At 54.3% G+C, this 25137-nt stretch overlaps 1 protein-coding gene across 1 annotated transcript in view; it reads left to right on the top strand.

The window, feature by feature from the left end:
- Window positions 1–25137, top strand: part of KIF6 (kinesin family member 6) — a 396116-nt gene that overhangs the window by 369438 nt on the left and 1541 nt on the right. Inside the window, exons 18-29 of the mRNA XM_065913300.1 lie at window positions 850–985; window positions 3895–3992; window positions 4203–4272; window positions 4402–4548; window positions 7213–7312; window positions 7396–7414; window positions 11818–11907; window positions 13848–13954; window positions 19270–19336; window positions 23198–23340; window positions 24727–24923; window positions 25039–25085. Coding sequence (XP_065769372.1) covers window positions 850–985; window positions 3895–3992; window positions 4203–4272; window positions 4402–4548; window positions 7213–7312; window positions 7396–7414; window positions 11818–11907; window positions 13848–13954; window positions 19270–19336; window positions 23198–23340; window positions 24727–24923; window positions 25039–25085 — 1221 coding nt within the window. The remainder of the gene's footprint in view (window positions 1–849; window positions 986–3894; window positions 3993–4202; window positions 4273–4401; window positions 4549–7212; window positions 7313–7395; window positions 7415–11817; window positions 11908–13847; window positions 13955–19269; window positions 19337–23197; window positions 23341–24726; window positions 24924–25038; window positions 25086–25137) is intronic.

Below are 25137 nucleotides of genomic sequence, written 5' to 3'. Positions count from 1 at the left end.
GAGCCAGGATCCCTGACTCGGGCAGGGAGAGCTGGTCGCCATCTGCAGCCTCTGCAGCCTGGGGCCCGGGTTGCAGCCCCAGAAGCAGCAAGTCTTGTCTGCTGCTGCCCTCTAGGGGAGCCCGGGAGTATGACCACAGAGGGCCTCCGCCTCGCTCTTCTGAAGCCCGTTACCTGCAGGGGTACCGAGAACATCAGATCCTCCTGCAGCCACTGAGGGCCCCAGAATGATTTAACCTGCAGAGCGAGGAGCCTCAAGTGTAAACAGTCCTGTGGTCATTATTAATACAAGCATCTCGGTTCGTTTCTTCATTTAGGCATTCAGCAGAGAAGTTGGCTATCTCCTCTTCCCTGGAGAGATTTGCTTGTGGGAAACCAAACAAGAAACTTTCCTTGCTCGCAGGTGGCAATGTCACCCAAGCCACCCACCCCTGAGCTGGCTAGGCATGTGCCCCAAGTGAACCCTGCCTCCCTGCCCTCATCCCCGGATGGCCTGGGTTCAAACCCTGCCTCCTGTGTTTGTTAGCTCTGTGCTAAGGACCGCGTTCCTTAACCTCTGCATGTTTCAGGTTCCAGACCCGTGAAGGGGAGATGGTTATAATCGCACCTTCCTCCTAGGGTGGTGAAGAGGACTGAATGAGTCTGTAGACAGCAGGTGGCTAGAGCAACGCCTGCCCCATAGCCAGCCTTCTAGGGGAGCCCACGGCCTGCTGGACAGCAATGCCCGGCTCTGGGCTCACACACCAGCGCAGTGCTCTGACCTCGGGCACCACGGCCGTTCTGCCGGGCTTCTGAGGCTCACCCTGGTCTCTCGAACCCTCCCTCCCCCCCTTCTCTGATTCCACTGCAGATACAAAACGATGTTTGCGCGCCTGAAGGCCCTGAAGGTAGAGATAGAACATTTGCAGCTGCTCATGGACAAAGCCAAGGTGAAGCTGCAGAAAGAGTTTGAAGCCTGGTGGGCCGCGGAGGCAACCAGCCTGCAGGTACTGGCCACTGTGCCCCTCGCTGCCCCGGAGTCCGCCCTCCTCTTGCGGCCTGGGGACTGGCAGGCAGCCAGGGAGGGGCCGGACATGCAGCCCTCCCCTGGGGGCGGGGGACGATGCAGAGGGAAAAGAATGGGGGGCCTCGACCCACACGGAACGCACTCTCAGTCCCTGCCTCCTGAAGTGAGTGCTCAATAGTAACAAGGAACGTGAGTGGTCCGGGGCTCACTGTTCAACCCTTGCTAATGCCTGACCCATGGAAAGGTGGGGTGGGGGTTCACAGCTCCCAAGTCGAGGGATTTGCCACCGTTACTTCCTGTGATGGAGTGACAACACTTGATTGTTCTTTATTACAGTTATACATATGTATTTTTATATATGTTATAAATAGATACACAAGATAAAATTACCATAATCCCACCACTTAAGGATAATTGATATAACATGTTGGATTATATTATTTTATATTTTCATGCATGTACATCCACATGCTTTCATAAAAGTAGAATCATATTAGTCTTTTTTTAAGAAAGAAATATTCCTTCTTTTTAAATATGAATGTATTTATTTGGCTGCACCGGGTCCTAGTTGCGACCCGAAGGATCTTGGTTGCTGCACACAGACTCTCTAGTTGCACTGCACAGATTCAGTAGCTGTAGGGCGTGGGCTTCGTTTCCCCCCGGCATATGGGGGTCTTAGTTCCCCGGCCAGGGATCGAACCCGTGTCCCCGGCACTGCAAGGCGGATTCTTAACCACTGGACCACCAGGGAAGTGTCCAATTAGTCTTTTAAGTATTACAAATGCCTTTGTTTTTACCTAGTTGTCCAGCCTGCCACCTCTTCCATGTTATTATTCCATGACATCAGTCCAAGGCCCTCACTGTTGAAGCATATGGATCTGTTTTAATATATTTAATCTCCTATTGTTTAATGTTTAGGTTGTTTGGAGACTGGTTCCCTGGAAACGTATCTGAAGAAATGTTTTTGCACATTTCCTAGACAAATTCCTAGAAGTACTCTACAATATCATAAAGGCTAAAATAACCTGTTAAGAAATGTTAGTTACAAACCCCAAGTTCCAGCCACCCTTATGTGACCTCCCTTCAGTTGTGTGCAAGAAAGGAGATAACATACACATAATCCTACCACTCGTGGAACTGGCAGAACCCTTCAAGGTCATCTCACAGGCTGCTCACTTCATTTTAAGGATGAGGAAGCTAAGAGGCATGGAAGATATTTTCCCAAAGACCCAAAGTCGTAACCCGTACGTTACTGCCACCTGTGACCAGACAATGGAGAAGCCTATTTGGATAAAATTAAATACACACAATGACAAATAAAACCAATTAGACAGACGTACAGTTATCATAATATTTTAGCAGCAAAGTTATGGTATAATAATATGTATACTGTTTTACAAATGCACGAATTAATAAGATCTGGGGGAGTGCTCGATACTTACCAAAATTTCGAAGTAGAGATGAACACAAATATTTCAAGATTTCTGCTGTACAGATTACCCACTGTAACATGATCTGAAAATAACTGTAATCTCTACTGGTTATGGAGTCACTGGGGCCACCCATACTACTGTGGTTTGTTGTCTACATGTAATCACTGAAAGAAATGTTAAATTTCAGGTAGAAGTTAGGAAGGGTAAAGATGTCCCTGGCTCCCGGTCACACTCACAGCACCCCTTGGGTTCTGTCTGTCCTCCAGTTAGGAAGCCTCCCTCGTGAGGTCATCAGTGGGTGAGGCCGTTAGCCCCTGCTGCTGCCCACGACCATCTGGCTGCGGGACAGTTGCGTAAGTCATCCCGTGTGACCCAGGAAGAGTCCCGTCGAGGCTGGAGGCATCAGACCATTTATTGCTCACATGCACAGTGAAAGCCAGTGTAGCCAAGGTGTCACTGTGTGGGCCTTCCACCCTGAAGGATGTCCTGGAAGCAGAAGGGACCAGGAGACCACAGCAGGGGCGATGGGTCACGTGTAGCTGGGCGGTCAGCTCCATGCAGCCACGACACCATTTCATAGCCTGAGCAGGAAGCCTGAGTGAGACGGGCAGAAAGCCATAAGCCTCATCGGAAGGCGGGAGCTGATGAGAAGCTGCCCCTTGACAGTCTCCGAGGGAGATGGCGAGGCACGGAGGAAGTGGCCTGGCAGCAGCTGCTCACCAGCCTCCCACGCCCTCCTGTTCTGGGAGAATCCGGGGGGCGTTCTGCTAAGACTCGGGTCAGCTGAGGTTTAATCGCTGCCCCGGAGACCTGTGTGGAGACGCAGTAGGTCTCTAGGACTCCGGCCTGGCTGCCCCCACATACCGTGCTGAGCGCGTCACCCCTGACTCTGCCAGCATCTCTTTGGGACGAGGGAAGGCAAAGCCGAAAGGACTTCTGGAGAGCTGTCAGATCACACTGTACGTTACCTTTTCTTAACCTCAAAAAGTGATACAGACTCTGTGCTCTAGAGCCCGGAAGCCGCAGCTCTTGAAGCCCTTGTGCCCTAGCTAGAGCCTTGCTCCACAAGAGAAGCCTCTGCAGTGAGCAGCTTGTGGCCCACAGCCAGAGAAAAAGCCCTGGCAGCAAAGACCCAGCACAGCCAAAAATAAATAAATAAATTTTTTTATATTGTATTTTTAAAAAAATGTAATGCAGGCTCAATTTGGAGAATCAGAAAACAGAGAAAAGCACACAGAATGAATCAAACATCACCCCTTAGCCTGCTTCCAGAGAGAAGGTTTCCATGCCCATCAGCATGTTCCACGGCTATATCTAGATCTATTTTTTTTCCCCATACATGTTGTACATTCTAACTTTTATAGCTAGTTCTTTCCTCTTGAGAAATACATCAAAGAGAGTTTCCCCTGTTGTTAGATTCATGCTTACACTGTGAAACTTTCTCCTGGACCAGCAGGTAAACTCCCCAGCAGTGACTGCATCGAATCACATGAAGCCCTTTCCCCAGATGTCAGAAGCCCAGCATGAAAGGTCCCAGCCCCTCTCTAACAAGAGGTAAGGGGAGAACCCTGCAACAGGTTGGGGTACTCAATCTCTCTCGCCCAACCCAGTCTATGCCCTAAATGTCTCTCTGTAGGCTGCGTGATCCAGGAAAACAGGTGACTTGTACTGTTAAATTAGTTGAACATACTCAAGCCAGTGGCTCTCACTAAGGCTTGTGGGAGGACCTCCCCACCTCCAGCCCTGTCCCTCTGGCTCTGACAGCCAGGGGACCTGCTGCCGCAGTGACAAGAAGAGCAACTTAGCCAGACCGTGGGCGCGGTCCTGCCGTGGGGTAGGAAGAAACGATTGGCAGAGGAGAGAAGGAAGGGTGACCTGGGGGGGGGGATGTTGGTGGAAGGCAGTGGGGAGTTGGCCTGCTAGGACCCAGGGAGCTCAGGGAAATGACTGTGCCCGTGCCCAGGCTCAGGAGGGGGCGGAGAGCAGCTGGTGGAGCCAACGACACCTGCCTCGTGCAGCCTCCAACCCTCAGACAGGCCGGCTAGCGTCGTGGCCAGGCCAGCGGGAACGGGGCCTCGACCTCCGCCGCCAGCACCCGATCCTTGACTGGGTCTGAACAGGAGCCAAGCTCTCACACTGGAATATGAAATAGAGCTTTTTAAAGGGGGTAGGGATGAGATTGCCAGACAGTGTCCTCCATGTGAGGCTGTGATGAGAACGGCACTTTGCCTCCTGGTCTTCTTTTCAAAAACCCATAATGCCCATTGAATCGGGAGGAAGAGGTCAGACGAGTCCCAGCTGAGGGGCGTTCAACAAAATACCTGCCCAATGGCATCAAAGGCAAGAAAATTCTGAAAAACCGTCAGAGACAAGAGGAGCCCGAGGAGATGTGATGGCCAAATGGAATGTGCTGTCCTGGATGGGGACTGGATAAGAAAGATTCAGAAAATCCAAATAACAAGAGGACTAGAGTTAATAGCAGGGTATCAGCACTGCAACAAATGTGCCTCACTTGTATGTGAGATTACATGATAAGGGAAACGGGACATGAGGTACATGGGAACTCTCTGTAGTAGCTTTGCAACTTCCCTCTAAATCTAAACCTACACTTGGAACTTCCCTGGTGGTTCAGTGGCTAAGACACCAGGCTTCTATACTTCAGGGGGTATGGGTTCAATACAGGCTGAGTGGTGTGGCCAAAAAATTTTTTTTAATTTTTAAATTTTTTAAAAATTTAAACCTGTTCTTAAAGCAGCCAACCAGTGAGCCGTCCCCCACCTGGCTGATATTTTCCCTGAACCTCTTCACACCCTCTAATCTAGCCTTCAGGGCCAGCACCTCGGCTTGTACTCCAGCTTTAGGAAACATGGGCCAACGTGAGTTCTTAAGCCCCAGGCTAACAGCCGGCAAGGTGTGTCCTCTTTGGCTACCCTGGTGTTTTAAAAGGCAGTTTAGATCCCACAACAGGAAAAAAAAAAAAAATTAGAAGTTTGACCTTATAAATATGAAAAATGCTGCTCTATGAAAGACACTACAGACTGGGAGAAAATGTTTGAAATATATATATATATATATATATATATATATATATATATAAATGTCAGCAAAAGATCTGAACAGCCACTCACCAAAGAAGATATACAGATGGCAAATAAGTGTATGACAGGATGCATCATAGATCATTGCAAATTACAATTAGAGCAACAACCAGATATCACTGCACACCTATGAGAATGGCTAGAATAAAATGTACAAAACTGACACCACCAAATGCTGGTGAGGATGTGGAGAAACGGCAACATCATTCACTGCTGTGATGCTCTGAACTCTGAGGTTAACAAGAGGTGTGGCCAGAAACAACAAACAAAAAGAAGGGAAAGAGCTGCAGTTTCAGCCCGACTGCAGGCTCCAGGCTGAGCAGCACTTTTTCCTTCCCACTCCCCCCTGCCTCCTCCCTCCTGCTCACTCCCTCACTCCCTTCTTCCCCTCCCTTCTCCTCCCTTCCTCGCTTTCCCTAACCTCCCCCATCCTACATTCCTTTTCTCCCTTTTCTCATCTTCCTCCCAATGCCTCTCCCAGCTCCTCCCTCTCCACCAAGGCAGCTCTCTATTGCTTGTCCACATGTCCATCCACTGCCAGCTCTTCTAAGACAGTGTCCACCCTGGGTTGGGTCTAAGACCCGACCACTGGGCAGACCTCCTAGGATCTCCTTGGGAAACACTGTTGGAACCTCCCCCGGCATCTGCCTTGTCTAAGAAGAATGGCCCATCTGGCCTTGGCCTTCCAGGATATTCCTTGGGTATCCCAAGTTTAGGGTTTCCCAGATCGCACAAGGAGTAAAGAACCCACTTGCCAGTGCAGGAGAGGCAAGAGACGGAGGTTCGACCCCTGGGTGGGGAAGACCCCCTGAAGGAGGGCATGGCCACCCACTCCAGTATTCTTACCTGGAGAATCCCATGGACAGAGGAGCCTGGCAGGCTACAGTCCATGGGGTCACAAGGAGTCAGACACTACTGAGCGACTGAGCATGCACACACCCATCCCAAATTAGAGTGATCCCTGGGTGTGCTTACCATAGATCCTAAACCTTGAGGTTCAGAACCTTGGATCTCGAAGGTGCCCATCAGCTCACCATGGGTTACCTGCAAGGAGTCCCCTCAGTTTAAACTTTCACCCAGGGTGCTCTCCTGAGCCACGGGCCCTCGGGCAAGTCAGCATCCCCCTTTGGCATGCCCTTGTCTCATCCATAAGCTGTGTCCAGGCCCCTCTGTCACTATCCTTCCAGGAACAGACGAGTGTCCCAGCTTTCAGTGTTGAAGCCGGAGCAGGAGAGTGGGAGTCCAGCTGCTGCTCTCCCCTGGGCCCCAGGGAGGCCGCTCCCCATAGACCCTCTGCAGCCCAGGAGCTGGTCCTCTGCTCCTCAGGCTCTGACTTCATCCCTTCCCCAGGGACGTTCAGGGCCTGTGGGCCAATCACACTAAATTCACGGCACTCTGATGGGCAACTTGGGAGGCCTCATCATTATTAATAATACTTATTAATCCTTATGAAGAAAGAGACCATCGGTTCTGATGGCTGGCGTGCTGTCTCTCCAAGAAGGCACATCTGCATGAGAAATGAATTCATTGTCAAAGGCTGGAGGGTCAGGGGAGAGGACAAAGGTCACTGCAGTGTGACCCTGAGGGTTCAGAGGCTGTGGCATCCTGGGACGCTCCTGCAGCCTCGGGCCGGAGGAGTCCTTCCCCTCCACACCCCCATCTCCCCCACCCCACAGCCCCCCACCCCCGTCCTGGAGCTACAGCCTCCATACTGCACCGTCCTCCTGCATGAGCTGCTGGAGGCAACTGGGCTGGGCGGCTGGGCCCCCACAGAGGGTGCTGGATGCCCCCTCTGCCCTGGTGTGGTCACGCCCTCTGCCCCGCCAGGTCCAGCTCCGCCCTCTTCCGCCCACTCCCAGCTCTCAGCTGCTGGCTCCTGTGAGCACGCTCCAGCATCTCATCTGGGAAACTGTTGAGTTCCTAAGCCATTTTCGTGCCAATGGCTGGATCTTTCAAGACTTGCTACAGCCTCCTAACTGACCTCGGCCTGGTGTCATTGCAGCACCTGCAGGCTGGAAAGCCCTTTCTCCCTCCGTATTGAGGCTGCACCCCAGACACCGTTCAGAAGGAGCTCTAGGAGCCGGCATCAATGTTCTCCAAAGAAAGGCGGGCAGAGCCTGCCACCTTGCGGCCACCTCTGGTCCTGCAGCAGCCCTGGCCAAACAGCACAGATGCCCCGCTCTCTCAGACTCAATGCAGTCTCTGAGATGCTGGGGGTGGGAAAAAAAAAAAATCCCAGGCTCTGTTTCCTTTCTTGTTTGTAGGACCCGCAGTCCCGAGCCAGTATAGGCAGGCCCAGGGTAAGAGACCCTGCCGCTGGCTGAGACGGGAGAAGGCAGAAGGCTGGAGCTGGGGAGGCAGCAATGCTCACGGCTGGAACAGCAGCTAATCGGGCAAAGCCAGAGCCCCTGTCTCCAACCCTACCACCAATCATCCCGCGAGTCCCCATCGGGAAAAGGAGGGCTCTGGCCAGGTGACTCTGCAGGCCTCGTTCTGCTCAGACTCTGTGGTCTAGGCAGGACGTCATAAAGCAAGGGGAGGATCTCTCACGTCACTGCCATCCTGGACAGCTTCTCTCTTCACCTCCTTGGGGTGCTGCTGGTTTCCACTGCCTCCCAACTGGGGTCCAAGGCAAGGAGCCGCATCCATTAAACATGCAAAGCTGCATCCGCAGAGCTGCTGGCTCTCACTCCTGACTCAGGGAGCACAGAGCCGGTCAACCAGGGCCACCCAGGGTCATCCACACGGCCAGGAACAAGCTGTGTGTCTCCATGTGTGTCCTCAGAATGCCAGAGTCAAGTCTGGTTAATAAAGCGCAAGTGGTTGGAAATCCACCTGCCAAACGCAGACACTGGTTCAGTCCCTGGTCCAGGAAGATCCCATGTGCTGAGGGGCAACTAAGCCTGCGTGCCCCAACTACTGAGCCTGTAGCCGGGAACCACGACTACTGACCGAGCCCTAGAGCCGAGTGCCCCATAGCAAGAGAAGCCACTGCAATGAGAAGCCCGCGTGCCACAACTAGAGAGGAGCCCTTGCTCGCCCCAGCTAGAGAAAGCCCACACACAGCAACGAAGGCCCAGCACAGCCAAAAATAAAAATAAAGCTCAAGTTCTGAAGCTTCACCGCGTTGTGATTAAATCCAGATACCGCCACTTACCAGCTGGGTATCTCTTTAACCTTCCTAAGCCTCAGCTTTTCTCAGCTATATAATGGGGATGAGGAGGCTATCGAGAGGATTAAGTGGGGTGATGTTTGCCAAGCGTCCTCCCAGGACCTGTGTGTAGCCATTGTCTATAAATGACAGCTGTGATCATCGTTGTCTTTGTCCAGCTTTCACAGCTGGTACATGCAGTGCTCTGACAAAGAGAATTAACGTGTAAACATCTGTTATAGACTGAATGTTTGTGCCCCCGCCAAACTCATGTCAAACGCTAATCCCCAGTGAGATGGCATTAACAGGTGGAGCCTTTGGGAGGTAATTTGGTCATGAGGGTGAGGCCCTCAAAAACAGGATTATTCCTTGTAAGGGGAGTCCAGGGACTTCCCTGCTGGCCCGGTGGTTAGGACTTCGCCTTCCAACGCAGGCTGCAAGGGTTCGACCCCTCGTCGGGGAGCTAGGATCCCAAATGCCTCGCGGCCCAGAAACCAAAACATAAAGCAGAAACACTATTGTAACCAATGAAGACTTTTAAAATGGTCCACATCAAAAAAAAATATTAAAAAGAAAAATTTCAGAGAACTAGCTCTCTCTCTTTCTACCTCCTGAGAGCACAACAAGAAGTCAGCAGTCTGAAACCCAGAAGAAGGCTTTCATCAGAACACAACCATGCCAGCACCTTGACCTCAGACTCGCAGCCCCAAAGCCAAGAGAAATGATGAATTTCCATTGTTTATGAGCCATTCGGTCTGTGGTACTTTGCTATAGCAGCCCAAACTGACTCAGTCAGAAGTTAGCACAAGACGTAGGGTGTTGCCGTAACTAATACCTAGAAATGTAGCAGCAGCTTCGGAACCGGGTCATGAGTAGAAGCTGGAAGGGTTTTGAAGCTCATGCGGTAAGACACTAACATCATCGTGAATGGACTTTTAAAGGCAGTTCCGGTGAGGGCTCAGAAAGAGGAGGGACTTTCCTGGTGGCCCAGTGGTTAAGAACCTGCCTTCCAGTGGAGGGTATGTGGGTTCGATCCCTGGTCTAGGAACTAAGATTCCCCATGCCGTGGGACAACTAAGCCCGAGCACCCAGATGAAGACGGAGTGCAGCCAAAAAAAAATAAGAAGGAAGAAAGAAAGAAAAACAGGAAGGAGGAGAGCTGTAGAGAACACGCCCGTCTTCTCAAAGAATAAAAAAATAACCATGTAGAGAATGTTGGATGGTAAAGACCATTCTGGTGAGGTCTCGGAAACGAGGAGCATGCTACTGGACATTGAAGAAAAGGTGATCCTGCTCTAAAGTGGCAAAGACTGTGACTGAGCTACGTTCACACTCTGGCCTTTTGTAGAGGGAATAATTTGCAAGTGACAAAACCGGATGTTTAACTTAGGGGATTTCTAAGCAAAGTGTTGCAGGAGAGGCTCTGGCCCCTCCTGACTGCTGAGATCAAAATTCAAGAAGAGAGAAATGATTTGAAGATGGAATTATTAAGCAAAAAGGAACTAGAATGTAAAGGTTTGGAAAATTCTCAGCCTATTCATATTGCAAAAACCGAGGAAATGTTTCAGAAGAGAACGCTGGGAGACTAGTGTGGGAATCATCAGCCTTCCTAGCGGGAAAACTGAGACTGAACTGAAGGGAGGAGAAAGGGAGGCTGGTGGGCCTCTCGGATCTCACAGGACGGGACTATGGAGCTAATCCGATGTGAATGGGCATTAGCCTTTAGGTCAAGGAAAGAATGACCCAGAGGCAATTCACAGATCATCACAACTGCCTCCTCTGTTTCAAAAAGGGGGCGGGGGGGGGGGGGGGTGGCGCTTTCAACAAGCCAGACAGCCTCTGCCCAAAGGTGTGGAGGTGGGGCCACTCAGCAGAACCATGAGGGACCTCCACCCATGGGTCCAGAAGACAGAACCTTCACCCCCTAGTGGGTCTGGAGGGTAGAGCATCAAGCCAAAGAGAGTCAAGACCTTTCAAACCTTAAGATCCCATGAAGTTTACATTGTAGGTTTTGGGTTTGCTTGGGACCTGTCACTCCCTTTCTCTCTCCTATTTCTCCCTTTTGGAATGGAAAAGGTAAAATGGATGGAAATGTCTATCTTATGCTTTGTCCCATCGTTGCATTTTGGAAGCACATAACTTGTCAGGTCTCACAGGTTCACAACCAACAAGGCATTTTTGCCTTCTTTGAGTCTCACCCATATCTGATTTAGATGATATCTCATCAGATGAGATTTAGTGTTGATGCTGGCACAAGCTGGGGGCTCGTGGAGTGAAACGAATGTATTTTACATGAGAAAGACGTGAATTGGGGGGAGTGGGGTCAGGGGCAGAATGTTACAAACTGGATGTGTCCTCCAAAAATTCGTAAGTTGACATCTAACCTCCAAAGTGATGGTGTTTGGAGATGAGTCTTTAGGTCATGAAGGTGGGGCCCTCATGAACAAGATTTGTGCCCTGATTTAAAAAAGAGGCCAGAGAACTCACTCTCTTTCTACCATGTGAGGACACAAGGAGAATCTGGCAGTCTTAACCCTGCAGACCCCTTATCTCAGAACTCCAGTCTCCAAAAGAGTGAGAAATAAATTCCTGTAGTTGAAGCCATCCCATTCATGGCATTCTGTTATAGCAGCTTGAACGGACTGATCATCATCCATAACAGAGGAGTCTTGGCTTCTGTCATGGTCAGGTTGGGCCGCCATAAGAGAAACCATAGACTAAGCAGGTTAGACAACAGGAATTTGTTTACTTCTGACAGTTCTGAAGGCTGGGAAGTCCCAGGCGAAGGTCCAGAGGGATCAGCTCCTGGTGAGAACCTCCTTCTGATCTGCAGGTGGCTGCTTCCTCTGTGTCCTCACACAGCAGAGGGACAGCTCTGGTTTCTTTCTCTTCCTTTTCTTACAAGGGCACCGATCCTATGCTGGGGACTCCACCCTCATGATCTCATCCAAACAACTTACCTTACAAGGGCCCCACCTCCAGATACCATCACGCTGGGGAATCGATTCCCACATATGAGTTTTCGGGAGGCACAAATTCTCAATCCATACAGCTCCTAACTATAAACTCTAGATTTCTCCTCTGCAAACTCCCTTCCATACATTTTTCTCCTGTTGATCTGTCTTTACAGTGATGTGTATGACAGGAAGATCCTGCCCTCGCCTGGCCCCCTCCTACGCAGTCAGGAGCAGAGCAGCCCTGCCACCCCCGTGGAGGACAGGTCTGTGGTCTTCTTCCCCCCCCGACTCCCGCGACGGCCCTGCCATGGGTGCAGCGGCTGAAGCCGCCTGTTGGCCTCTCTCACAACCCCAGCAGCCCCTCAGTTCAGTGGCCTCACAGATGGAGCCCAGGGCAGCCCTGCACCCTGGTACCCCAGGAATTCCTCACAGATGCCAACTCCCAGAGCTGAGGGAGTGTCCCCAGAGTCACTGGGGCCCCATGCAGGCAGGCTTGCTTCACGTGCATGGGTGCATGCTAAGTCGCTTCAGTCATGTCCAACTCTTAGTGACTCTATGGACTGTAGCCCAACAGGCTCCTCTGTCCATGGGATTCTCCAGGCAAGAATAATGGAGTGGGTTGCCATGCCCTCCTCCGAGGGATCTTCCCGACCCAGGGATTGAACCTACGTCTCTTATGTCTCCTGCACTGGCAGACAGCTTTTTTAGCACCAGCACCACCCAGGAAGCCCATGTGTTCCTTGTAAATCGATGTACCTGGGGCCACTTAAGGAACAGGAGCCAGCCCAGGGGCAGTTCCATGTAGCCAACCGGCCCCACGCAGAGTCCCCAGGTGGGAAGGGATGGAGTTGATAGGCCTGGCCTCAGACTGAGCAAAGCTGATGCGGCCCCTACCCCCAATGCGTGTCTCCAGTGCCCTCTGACTAGACTACCCGTGAGCCCTGCTTCACCCGGCAGGCCCTGCTCTTCTCCACAGGCTGCCCAGGAGTGAATTCCACCCACCACCACCCCCCACTCCACCCCTACACCCCCACTCTGGACGGAAGGCACAACTGCAGAGCGGCCCCCACCTCCCTGCCCCAGCTCTGCCCTAGCTCTTCTCGCTGAGCTGCAGTCAGAATGCCAAATATCACATGAGATGATAAGCAACCCTCTGTTATATACAATCCTCCCCACCTCCCAAGGGAGTGGATACTGTCCATGCCGTGTGGAGTGACGGGTGTGAGGCCAGATGCTTGCCAGAGCCAGGAGAGCACCTCGTTTGAATTTCTCAAGGAGGATTTCACGTCCAGGTGTTGGATGGAAAATGAGAAGGGAAAGGGGTACTTGCATCCTTCCCTTTTAAAAGGGGAAAAAAAATACTCACTTCTTCCAAATCTCATTGGCCAGAATCCGGTCACCTGACCACACATAGCTGCAAAGAAGGCTGGGAAATGTAGTATTCTGAAAGTGGCAACTTGCTGGGCTAAATAGTAGGGTTCTGTTTTTAAGGAGAGAAGGGAAAAGAGTTACCTCTGTCTCAGGAGCAACTAGCTAAGGGCTAGCTAAGTGGCTCCTCCAGGGCTGAGGTCATGGGCAGGCCCAAGGCAGGGAGGCGAGGGGGGCAACTGGAACAACAGGGAGCTGAGGAAGCAGGAAGTTTCTGCAGGTTCCTAAAGCCTCAGGCCAGGCCTTGTGGTCACCTCCTGTGGGGTGGAGGTGGGGGTGCAATGGGGTCACGTCCTAGAGGATATGACACCTAAGCCGGGGGCTGATGAAGGCAGGCCCACCACAGAATGGGCTTGGTTTGTATCAGTTAGGGGTGGGGCAGAGACGGGTGGGGGTGAGGGGATGGAGGAGGTGCTGAAAGCATGTGCAGCCGTGAGAAGGTCTGGGGACGGAGCAGTCCAGGGGGAGGAGACAGCAAAGCAAAGGGCCGGAGGCCGGGGGGAGCCTGGTCTATCAGAGTAACGGCATGGCTGGAGTGCAGGTCACACAGGGACGAGTCCGAATTTCATCCCAAGGCTGATGAGAAGCCACGAAGGGTTTGAGCCAAAAGACCAGGCGCCACGTGCCTCGGGTGGGTGCAGGCGGCTTGTTGCAGGGGCTGCAGAGAAGCGGGGGTGAGAGCGGAAAAGCCATGAGCATGGAAAAGTGCCCTGGAAAGGTGAATCCCAGGGCCAAAGGTCAAGCATGGTAAAGTGTGGTGTGTCCTTGTCCCCAGCATCCCAGAGAGGCCAGTGTCATCCGTCCCTCTCACAGGGGACAGCCAGACGGACTCCGACATCCTGGCCTTCATCAAGGCCAGACAGAACATCCTGCAGAGGACAGGTAAGAGCCCCTTCCCCGGCAGCTCCTCCAGGGCCCAGGTCAAGGTCAGGCCCTAGGCTGGGGCGGGGGGGTAAAGCTGGAACAACAGGGAGCTGAGGAAGTAGGAAGCTTCCGGAGGCTCCCAAAGCCTCGGGCAGGGCCTTGCAGTCACCTGCCTTGCCCACCACTGCCTCCCCCTGGAGACAGCCCCAGAAGGCAGCCTTGGACACACCAAGACGGACCCAAGGGGTGGCCAGCCCAGGGGCCCCTGCCTGCCCCACTTGGCAAAGCGCCCCTCCGTCCCCAGCTCTTTAGGATGTCTGGTCACCTGTCCCCAGAGCCAGCTCCCCTCCGGCTGCCTGCTCCAAACAGGAAGTGCTGACCGACGGTTTGGGAACTCATTCAACCCCCAGCTTGAAATCTTACTCTCCTGTGGGAGCCTGGTTCTTGCCAGCGAGTTGTAGGTGTGAACACCACTTGAAGGCCTGAGCCCAAGGTCATGGGAACAGTTAGAGAAGAAATATGTGGTGTGTCAGGAGCTGGAAGAGAAAGAGAAGGCCTGGCCTGGCCTCCGTCCCTGGCCTCCCCCGCTTCCTCGTGGCCCCTGCCCTCCCGTGCGGACAGGACTTCTTCCCTCTCCCTGGAGACCCGCAGGGCCCGGCCTCCATCCAGGGCCCCTGACCCCAGCCCTGCTTTTAGTCTTAGCCTCATCCCAGTGATTCAAAGGCTATCCATCTGGCTTAGCGTCGCTTTCACATGGCTGCGAGGCACCAGACGGGTGAGACGGCCGCCTCTTGGACCCTCTGGGGGCCGACACCTGCCGTGAGAGGCCTCCAATTCCCTGCAGGCTAGCCTGCAGGAGGTGTGCACACGGATAGAGGATCCATGTCATATTGTCCTCCAGCCTCGCTGGGCTCCAGCCTGCCAACTGTTCTCTCCTCACCACTAGCACCAGCAACATCAGCGCCGCCGTCGGGTCTCTGCTGAGACGGGGGACAGGCTGGCTCTGCCGCCACCCTGCTGTGACACCTGGTGACGCAACTCGCCTTCTCTCATCGCAGCTTCCTTGTCTCAGAAAGAAAAATCTGAATTCAGATTCAGACTCTCCAAGCCTGGCCTCCATCCCTGGCCTCCCCTGCTTCCTCGTGGCCCCTGCCCTCCCGTGTGGACCCCCGCCATCTCCCAGTTACTCTAATGATACATATGAGACACAGAGCAATACTGGACAGCCAGTCGGTAAATAAGCACTGTGTTTATTAGGCACCTTCTGGATGCCAGGCACTGTACCGGTGCTGGGGCCATATCAGTGAACAAGATGGAAGCCCTTGACAGGCTGGAAAGAAGGAGAGAGACTGTGAACACATCCCAGAGATGTAAGGTCATCCTCGGTGCCAACGAGAGCTCTGAAGTAGCTGGAATACGTGATGCATAGAGATCCCCAGAGAGATGCTTTTATCTGGGAGCGGAGAAGGGGGAGACTCAAAACTGAGGCCTAAGAGTGAGGATGACGCAGCCGTGCGGCTCTGGGGGCCAGGGCTCCACTCTGGCAGGAGCAGCAAGGGGCCAGCCCGGAGGGAAGGACTCAGCTTGGTCACGGGGTGGGACAGAGACCCGCACGGCTGGGGGCAGGGGGCCAAGCCAGGGAGCAGGGCAGGATCCCACAGGCCTCCTGGGCCTGGCTTCTGCTCCAGGAGCGCGCGGTGGGAACTCGGGGGAGAATGGAAACCATAGCGTGATGTGATCTGACCAGTGGTTTGGAAAGCTCACTCTGGCCACAGAGTGTCGTGTGGGCCACAGAGGACCAGGAGCAGCAGTTCTCAGGGACCTTCCCAGGACGGTCCGGATGGTCCAGACTTACTGCTGCCGGCATGGGACATGTGGGGGTCACAAAGATTTGTTTATACACTGAAGGAACGGCCCTGGAGGGGGAAAAAAATGGAGGGGAATTTATGATGTGGGAAAGAGGACCAAAATGCAAGAGAACGTTCTTGGAGCTAGGAGACACCCCCACCCCCAGGACCAAATTCATAAAATTCAACCATCATTTGTCCCATCCAAAAGTCTACAAATAAGCAATATTTTAAAGTTCTGTTTACTCAGCTTTTGTTTCACACATTAGCGACATGACCCTCCAGCCCGCTCTGAAGAGAAGAGGCAGACATCCAAGGTCTATGGCAGAATGGCATCTTCCTGCTAACACCAGGCCTGGCTGGTGCAGAAAACTGGGTCAAAGACTGGAGCACTCTTTTTATTTAACTATTTACTTTTATGTATTTATTTCATTTGGCTGCACCAGGTCTTTGTTGCAGCACGTGGGATGGTCCGCTTTCATTGTGGCACGCGGAATCTTAGTTGCTACATGCACGATCTTAGTTCCCTGACCAGGGATCGAACCCGGACCCCCGGCATTGGGAGCGGCACGGAGTCTCAGCCACTGGATCACCAGGGAAGTCCCCAAAGGCTGGGGCGCTTTCATTATGATGTTTAGAGCAGGTTACCAGTTATACATTTTCTTCATGAACATTATTCCTTGTGGCGCCCTCGACACGCCTGTAAGGCGCACAGAACCACGAGTGTAATCCCCCTTTTGACAGGAGAGGAAGCTGAAGCACGTGCCCCCCCCTCACCGTGCACCCCTGCAATGGCAGAGCCAGGAGAACCCAGGCCTCCCGCGCTCCACTGGGCAAGCCAGCCTGCCGGCGGGTGTTTTCCCTCAGCCTCCACCCTCCCTGCAGCTGGGGAGCTTTGTTCTCCAAACAGCAGCCTGGAAGTAATTCATCAAAACAAACACAAGTTCGAGGGTTCAGTTTTTTGTTCCCCAAGGGGAGGAAAATAATCCCGGGTTCCTCGTGACCGCGGGGCCCCAGGGAAGCTGAAGACAGGGTGACAAAGGGCCCCTCTCCGGCCAGGTCGGGGCTGCAGAGCAGCAGGTGCGGTCTCTCCCCACCGACGCACGGCAGATGGCCCCGGTCCACCACACCACACTACACAGCCCACTTATCAGGCCTCCCTGTGGGCAAACACACGGGCCGGGCCCAGGTACCTTGCCCTCCCCGCCGCAGCCAAAGCAAACACTGCCCGTCCCTGCCCTGGGCCCCTCTGCTCTTAATTCAGTGGCGCTGTCTGGCGGGGCTCCTTCACAAGTGCTCATTATGGGGGATTTGTGACCGTCAGCCAAGGAACAAGAGCCTGGAAAGGGTGATTTAGCCGGCTCTTAGGCTTCACCAAGGGCCAGGATGAATCTGTTTGATTTAGGATTCCTGGGGAAGCTGTGGAGCGTTTCAATCCCTGCCAGGGGCACACGTGGACAGGTATATCTCCCCCGGAAGGGGCATTAGTCATCCACAGTGTCAAAGCTGCTGTTTCTAGCTGCCAAGGGTGACTTCAAGAGTGGAGAAAATGAGATTAACCCCTTTCTAGATCCCTCTTTAATCCCTGAGTTTGGAAGAATGTCTGTCTGGAAACTTGATGTTTGCTGTGACCCCCCGTGACCACAATGCCCTCTTCTCCAGCCAGGAGGAGCACCCCCAAAGCCCCCCTGTGCCCCCAGCCCCAGCACCTCCACTCTGAGAAGCCCCTGGTTCTCTCCTTCCATCAGGAGCCCTCCCAAAGAAATGGAAACAACACAGATCTGGGAAGGAAGAGACCGGGACGTTAAGGGCTATCCATCTCGGCCCTGGGTGACCCTGGGCCACTCACCTCCTCCAGCCTCCCTGTCACCCCAGTCAGGCTCAGATTCCGCCTTTGCCCCGGTGGGCAGCTCTCCTGAGACACAGTCCACAAAGTTCCCTCGTAACCTGCTGAGCGCCAGGGAGCTGTCAGCAGGGAAACTGGCCTGTGTGTGAAGACCTGATCCAACGCGGTGAGGTGCGGTGGTGGTTTCAATGGTGTAGCAGTGCCCTCCACCCTGGGGATCCGCAGTCACCAAAAGCCCAGCATCGACCGGCAGCTCCATTACTTAAATGAGGTTCGTAGAGAATGAACGAGAACCAGCACATTTGTTGAGTGGAGGTCGATTTGTGCGAGGAGCTGTGTCTGAATATTGTGCACTCTGAGCCCATCCTGGGCCCTTTCTCAGCCCCACCCTCACCCCCAGTCCTCACCGCAGGCAAGTGTCTGGGGAGGAAGCAGTGAAAGCCCTAGGGGGGAGCTGGCTCCGACTCTGTGCTCCTCACCAGGAATCCTGGCCCAGGATGCTTGTCAGTGGTGCAGAAGAAGCCTCAGACCCGTGACTTAGTCCACAGCCACATGGATCACAGTCCCCAGTACCTGCCCTACCAACCCTTGGAACAGAGAGATGAAAGCAATGGGTTTGATCCTGGCCATTCTTCAGAACAGCCGGGGCCCAGATATTCTGATTTAATCCGTCCTGAGAGTGGCCTGGGTATGAGGATTCCTAAGGGCGCCCTAGACATTTCCAATCTGCACCTGCAACCTGGGTTCCAACCTGCCACCCAGCACTTGCTGGGAACCTTGGGTCCAGAGTGACTGAACACATCACCTTCCCACGCTCTGGTGTGTCTGACTTTCTCCCTTCCTGGTCTAGGGGTCAATTAGGACAGCCAGGAATGTCTTAAAAATAAGGACTGGGCTTCCCTGGTGGCTTGGTGGTGAAGAATCTGCCTGCCAGCTGGAGACGTGGGTTCAATCCCTGATCCAGGATTATCCCACATGCCACAGAGCAGCTAAGCCCGTGCACCACAACTATGGAACCTGTGCTCCAGAGCCCGGGAGCAGCGACTACTGAGCCCACGCGCCCTAGCGCCCATGCTCTGCCACGAGAGAAGCCCCCGCAGTGAGAGGCCCACGCACTGCAACTAGAGAGTAGCCCCCACAGAAAAGTCCAAGAAGCAATGAGGGCCCAGTGCAGCCAAAAAATAAATAACTTTTTTTAAATAAATAAGGACATCTCAGGATTTCCCTGGTGGTCCAGTGGCTGCGAATCCACATGCCAGTGCAGGGGACGCAGGTTCTATCTCTGGCCCGGGAAGATCCCACATGCCGTGGGGCAACGAAGCCCACGGGGCCGCGACTACTGAAGCCCACGCTCCAGAGCCCGTGCTCTGCAACAAGAGGAGCCACAGTAATGAGAAGCCCACACCCCACAAATACAGAGTAACCCCCGCTCAGCACAGCTAGAGAAAGCCCACACAGAGCAGTGAAAAATTAAAATTTTTAAATTTAAAAAAACAAGGACCATCTCCATTGAATTAGACAGTGAAGTCCACGGAACTAGATCTTGCCCACAGAACTAAATCTGGGGGTCAAGGGTTCATAGCCTTGAATCGTTTTCAACCTCTTCCTCCCTGTTACTTCCCACATTCTCTGCGTCACAGAGAATCACCGATTCCCCCTCCGGAAGAGCACGCCGGCCACGCCCACACCCACACCCCCCACTGCGAGGTACCCACGTCCACACCTGGATGCTGCAGCCGCCTCACCCCTCCGTCTCTCTGTTCACTGCAGTTTTTTAAAAAATACCGTGTTCTTTACCCGAGAACCTTCAGAAATTCTTATTATGGTAGCCAAACTTTAAGCAAATTAACTGCACGTCCCCCATATTAGTTCTCATACTTTTCTGGGTCCAGCGAGTCTGAGTGGGGCCCAAGAGTCTACATCCCTTAACAAGCTCCTGGAGATGCCCGTGCCACTGTCGGTGGACCCCACCTTGCAAAGCAAGGAACCACACTAGCTACTTGGCTTTTCCCAGGTACCAGGTCTACTCCAGTGATTTGGAAGCGAGAAAAGTGAGGCCCAGAGAACAGGCATGTTTTACCCAAGGTCACACCATGGGTTGGAGACCATCCTGGCTAGAACCCAGGGGTCTTGCTTCTTAGGCCAGAGAACCCTTTCTTCATGTCCCACCATGGGAAGATACAGCATGGGGCCACATGGTCAGGAAGAAACATCAAGGAATATAATGAATAGCTGGGGCAAAAAGCAAGGAGTGAATCTGCAAGAATGAAACAGCTGCGTCAGCAAAAAACGTGGAGTTGGAAAATGAGTGTGGGTCCTGGTTCAGGGTGATGAAACTTTTGCAAAGAGCAGAGCAGGCAGGCATTTCCTACAGTGTTTGAGGAGTAGACACAGCCCCCTGGGAGTAAGACCCTGAGCGGTGCCCCACCTGACACCCACCTGCTCCCCTCGCCCTTCCACCCGAGAGGTCCGTGACCCAAGCAGGGCCTAACCGAGAACACCCATCTCCTTTCAGGTTTCCAGTAAGCACCAGCGGTGCATTGCGGCAGCAAGAACGGACTCCAGACAAAGGTCTCGGCTCCAGCAGGGATCTGTGGCCTGCTGGAAGCAATTGGTGACCTGGATCCCAGTCGGGGGGTTGTGTTTCTTTAAGGATGGAGCCCTGGATGCTGCCAGTGGGGCTGGGGCCAGGCTTACGGTGCTGTCCTTGCTGTGGGTGCTGGAGCCGTGGGCAGCAAGGCAGTGCCGGGTTCTAGGGGTGGAATGAGGGCTTCAGCTCACCCTTGCTGTGGTCTACACATAGACCACTACAAGCCTTTGAGATCCTGAAACAGTACCATCCTAGCTCAGTGGCAGGGAAGCTCACACTGGTAGAAGGAGGCGGAAATGATAATGGGTTATCTTTAGCTACGGGGTTGGCCAAAAAGTTTGTATGGGTTTTTCTGTAACATCTTACAGGAAAATTCCAAATGAACTTCTCGGCCAACCCAATATTTTCCCGCCACTCCCCTGCCCCAGCCCCTGGTTGAGACGCCCAGGAATGGCTGGGGCAGCCACACAGCAGGTCAGACCAAAGACAAGGCAGTGGACAGCAGCAGGGCATCTGGGTGGCCAGCCCTGCCCTCCCAGGCCAGACTCCGCAGCATCACTCTCATGGTCCAGATGACCCACGGGTGACACCTGAATCAGCCTCGTCTCCTGGGAGCCACCCCTACGGCTGCACCCGGAGGGCAGTGGACGGCTCCCGGGAGCTCCGCTGAGAACCGAGAGGAGCGGTGTGGGCGCCTTGGGCCTCCCCTTCACCCCGTGCCTCGGGGCTGGGCAGGGTTTGGGTCAGTTCTCCCCACTCCCACGGAGGACCGCATCTCAGGGAGCTCTCTCAGCACTCCCGGCCCAGGGCCAGCGGAGGATGGGCCGCCCCCTAGAGGCCCTAGGTGGGACTGCCACCCGCCTCAGGACGCAGGCAGTAAGTCCCAGCCGGCTGCAGGGGGGTGGGCAGGGGGAAGGGGAGGGACCCTGGAAGTGCAGTTAACCAAATAAAAGCGCTTGTCCACTGCCCTCTCTCCTCTGGCCCATGAGTCGCCCTGGGGAGGGAGCAGAGAGAGAGCACAGCATAGTCAGTTTCCCCACCCACCCTCCTGACCCTTTCAGGTCTGGGTAACAGGATCCTGCAAAAGCTAGGTGATTATATTCAAAGCTAGACAGAGCTCCTCTGACCCACACCCTTGTTGATAACTTTAGAAAACTGAAGCGGGGCAGGGGTGGGCTTCCCTGGCGGCTCAGTGGTGAAGAATCCACCTGCCAATGCAGGAGACACAGGTTCCATCCATCCCTGGTCCAGGAAGATCCCACCTGCCGAGGAGCCGCTAAGCCCGTGAGCCACGGCTCTTGAGCCTGCGCTCTAGAGCCCAGAGCCGCAACTACTGAAACCCCTGTGCCCCACAAGAGGACCCACTGCAGTGAGAAGCCCCAGCTCCCTGCAACTAGAGAAAGTCCGTGTAGCATCAAAGACCCAGCAAGGCCAAAAATAAACGAATAAAATTATTTTTAAAAAAGAAAGAAAGAAAAATGAAGTGAAAGGGAGGTCCTGGTTGTTGACTATACAGCCAGTTAGCGGCAGAGGTCCCCTCCTCAGGTGGCTTTCCCTGATAACCGCAACTAGAGGGACACCCCCACCCTGGTCACCCTCTATCCCGTCACTCTATTATCTTTTCATCACTATCTGACAGATGTCAGATCTTTATTTGCTTTTTTTTTCCCCCCTTTATTGGCCATGGTGCACATCTTGTGGGATCTTAGTTCCCCACCCAGGGTTTGAACCCAGGTCCTCGGCATTGAGAGCAAGCCGTCCTAACCACTGAACTGCCAGAGAATCCCCTATTTGCTTCTTCTCTAATGGTCTTCAGAGCCCACCACCACCAAGACTAAAAGCTCCATGACAACAAGGGATTGCCTGTCCTGCTCATCACTGTGTCCCCGGTACCATGTCCTTGGTTCACGAGTGGCAGAGTCAGAGCCACTCTCCTGCTTCTTGGGCCCCCGTGAGCCCCCCCCCAGGCCCACTAGGCATCCTGGCCCCCACGTGGAATGTGGCAAATCCTTGGGAAAGTCCACAGAACCAGTGAGGGGGGCACAAATGGCCCTCACAGCCTGATTCTAGAAGCCTCCCCAGGAGTCCTCAGGGCACATACATGCTCTTTCTCTGTCTCTCTTAAGAGCCCTGAGGATGGCAAGGAGTGGGCCAGGCTCCGTCAGAAACAGACTCAGAGTACCCGGCACACCTTGGCACCCAGCCCCCTGGAGCTGGTTCATTTGCGGACCATAGCGCTCCTGCCCAGAAGTTACCTCCCCGACCCAAGGGCCTCGTTGACAGGGATGTGTGATGTGGCCCCGCACAGAGCGCAAACCCACCTCCTGGAACAGTCTCGCTGAGGCCGGAGAGGAAAAGACGAGAAGAACACAGCCACCCCCCGAAGTCGCCCCCTCCCCACAGAGGCTGGCCTCTGACGTGGACGGCCGCTCCCCTGGTGCAACTGCCCCTCAGCCCTGAGGGCCCTGCAAGTGGGAGGAGCAGAGGAAACGTTCTGGAAAGACCCTCCAGCAGTTCCCCCTCCCCGCCCCCCGCACCGGGTTCCGGAGAGCCGTGAGGAGGTCCCGGGTATCTGAGTTCACTCCAGGCCGAAATGTGGCGTTTTTGCAAAACATCTTCCGGAAAGCAGCCTGGCCAGTGACTTCCCAGCCGGGTCCTACTAGGACCGAACTGGCTCTGCCAGTGACAGGAATTGTTAGGAGGAGGGAGGCTTAGAATGTGGCTTTCTGGGACCTTGGAAAGGGGCTGGTTTTTAGAAAGCAGAAAGAGAAGTTGTGGTAGACTGAATAATCTGCTTGAATTCTTCACCCCTATGTAACAGAGCTTTGGCCATGGCCTCATCAGGGCAGAGCATGCCTCCCTCCCCCTTCAATATGGACTCGGCCCTGCAACTTGCTTTGGTTAGTGGGGACGTTGGCACCTATGGTACAAGCAGAGGCGTGAAGTGTGCCGACCTGGCTGGCCCCGCCTCTCGCCAGGCTGGTGATCTCTGCTTGGCGAGAACATGCCCCGGGCAGGCGCTGGCCCCTCAAGCCCACACCCCAGAACACGCAGCGAGCAGACCCGAGCCCAGGCCACAGCCTGGAGTCGAGCACCGCAGCACTGGAGCCTGGATTCCCAGGTCTGCTGAGCCTCGGCTGACCCGAGGAACCATTCTCCTGAGAATAAATGCTTGCTGTCATTAGCCACTACGACTTGCGGGGGCGGGACTTGCTACGAAGCATTAACTGTGGCAAGAGCCACTGAAACTGAAACCCAGAGATCATTGTGAACAGACCCAGGGTTTCTCAGAGTTCATTTCCTTCCTTCTGTGCCGCCTATCGAAAGGCACTTGAGGGTTTCTGTGCCGGTCCAGTGGTTAAGATAAGACCTGCCGCCACAGCCGCCACAGCAGGGTTCCATCCCTGCTCCGGAAGGTCCCACATGCCACAGAGCAACTAAGTCCGCGCCCCACAACTGCCCATGCCATGCCCATGCCTAGAGCCTGTGCTCTGCCACAGGAGAAGCTCGGGCACCGTGAGGAAGAGTGGCCCCCACTCGCTGCAGCTGGAGAAAGCGGCGAAGGCCCAGCACAACCAAGAAATAAAACACTAGTAGTAGGGAAAGTCACTCAGTCCTGCGACCCCAGGGACTGTAGCCCACCAGGCTCCTCTGTCCATGGGATTCTCCAGGCAAGAAAACTGGAGTGGGCTGCCATTTCCTTCTCCAGGGGATCTTCCCGACCCAGGAATCGAACCCATGTCTCCTGCATTGCAGGCAGATTCTTTACCGACTGAGCTAGGAGGGAAGCAGGAACTTGAGGGTAGGCTGTATGGAGCTGGCACTTTCAGCCATGATAGAGCACCAGAGACCTGATGCAGCCTGCTGAGCTAAGCAACTGAAAACTAGACAAAACCCATAAAACAAGGGTTTCCCAACATGTGACCAAAGGCAGTACAAGACCTGGAACCCCAAGAGAAGAGAAACGAGTGAGGTGAGCCCGCTAGTCGCCCATGTGCAGGCGGTAACCTCCGCTGTCAGCCCTCAACTGGTAGGGGCGGGAGTTGAGAGATAAACAGCCCAGCCTCCTTCCGCCCCGTGGGACAACCCTGAGTGAGCCCTACACAGGTGGTGGACCCCCTGGGTGCCCACAGCGAGCACCTGCTCCATCACATGTGCGGGGCTGCCCACTTTCCTCCCCTGCCCCCTTCCCCGCTTTCTTGGAATCCCTTCCTGGGATCAGTTCCCAGGTAAACCGCGCATACCCACATCTGGTCTCAGAGTCTGCTCCAAGGTCAGTCCAACTCAGGCAAGTACATCTCTCTCAGAGTCACAGCAGGGGGCTCTTGCATCAGGCCATCTGGGCTGATGAGAATGGGAGTCCCCCCAACTTCAACTAGAGACCCCCCTCTCACCGGGGCTCGGAATGATCTCTCATGAGAAAGGACTCCCGCTGCCCCAGTAAACAATGGACTGTTCTGAACAAGATCAATAACAGGTGTGCTTGTCTCTGATTGTCCGTCTTCAGCCTCCTTCCGCTTGGCTTTGCCCACCCCACCCCCTGGGGGTCACACGGCCCAGCGGGACACCCCCCCCCCCGACTCTCTGGCCAGCAGGGCGCTCACACCCACAGGCCCTGCCTCCCACATGGGAGGGAAACTTCAGGCCTGCGGGGACCTCCGCTGCTCATCCGACATGGTCCCTGCCTGCACGACACCTCCCCACGTGGGCACCGTTAGGGCCGCAGGATCTGAGCCCTGAGCCCGCCACCTGCCCGCTCCCCTGCAGGGGCGCACCTGGGCCAGGCGGGCCTCAGCCCCTCCCCTGATCTCTGGCCCAGAACGTGCCTTTCTCATTTGTGCAGATAGGCGCCTATCGAGCCATCCCGTGAGCGAATACCAATGTTGGACGGCTGCTGGGCGAGCTGGCCTGCCCTCCG

Source organism: Muntiacus reevesi, chromosome 20 (assembly GCF_963930625.1).
Source record: "Muntiacus reevesi chromosome 20, mMunRee1.1, whole genome shotgun sequence".
Classification (NCBI taxonomy): domain Eukaryota; kingdom Metazoa; phylum Chordata; class Mammalia; order Artiodactyla; family Cervidae; genus Muntiacus; species Muntiacus reevesi.
Note: the sequence above shows the minus strand (reverse complement) of the source record. Positions and strands in the feature narration are given on the sequence as shown.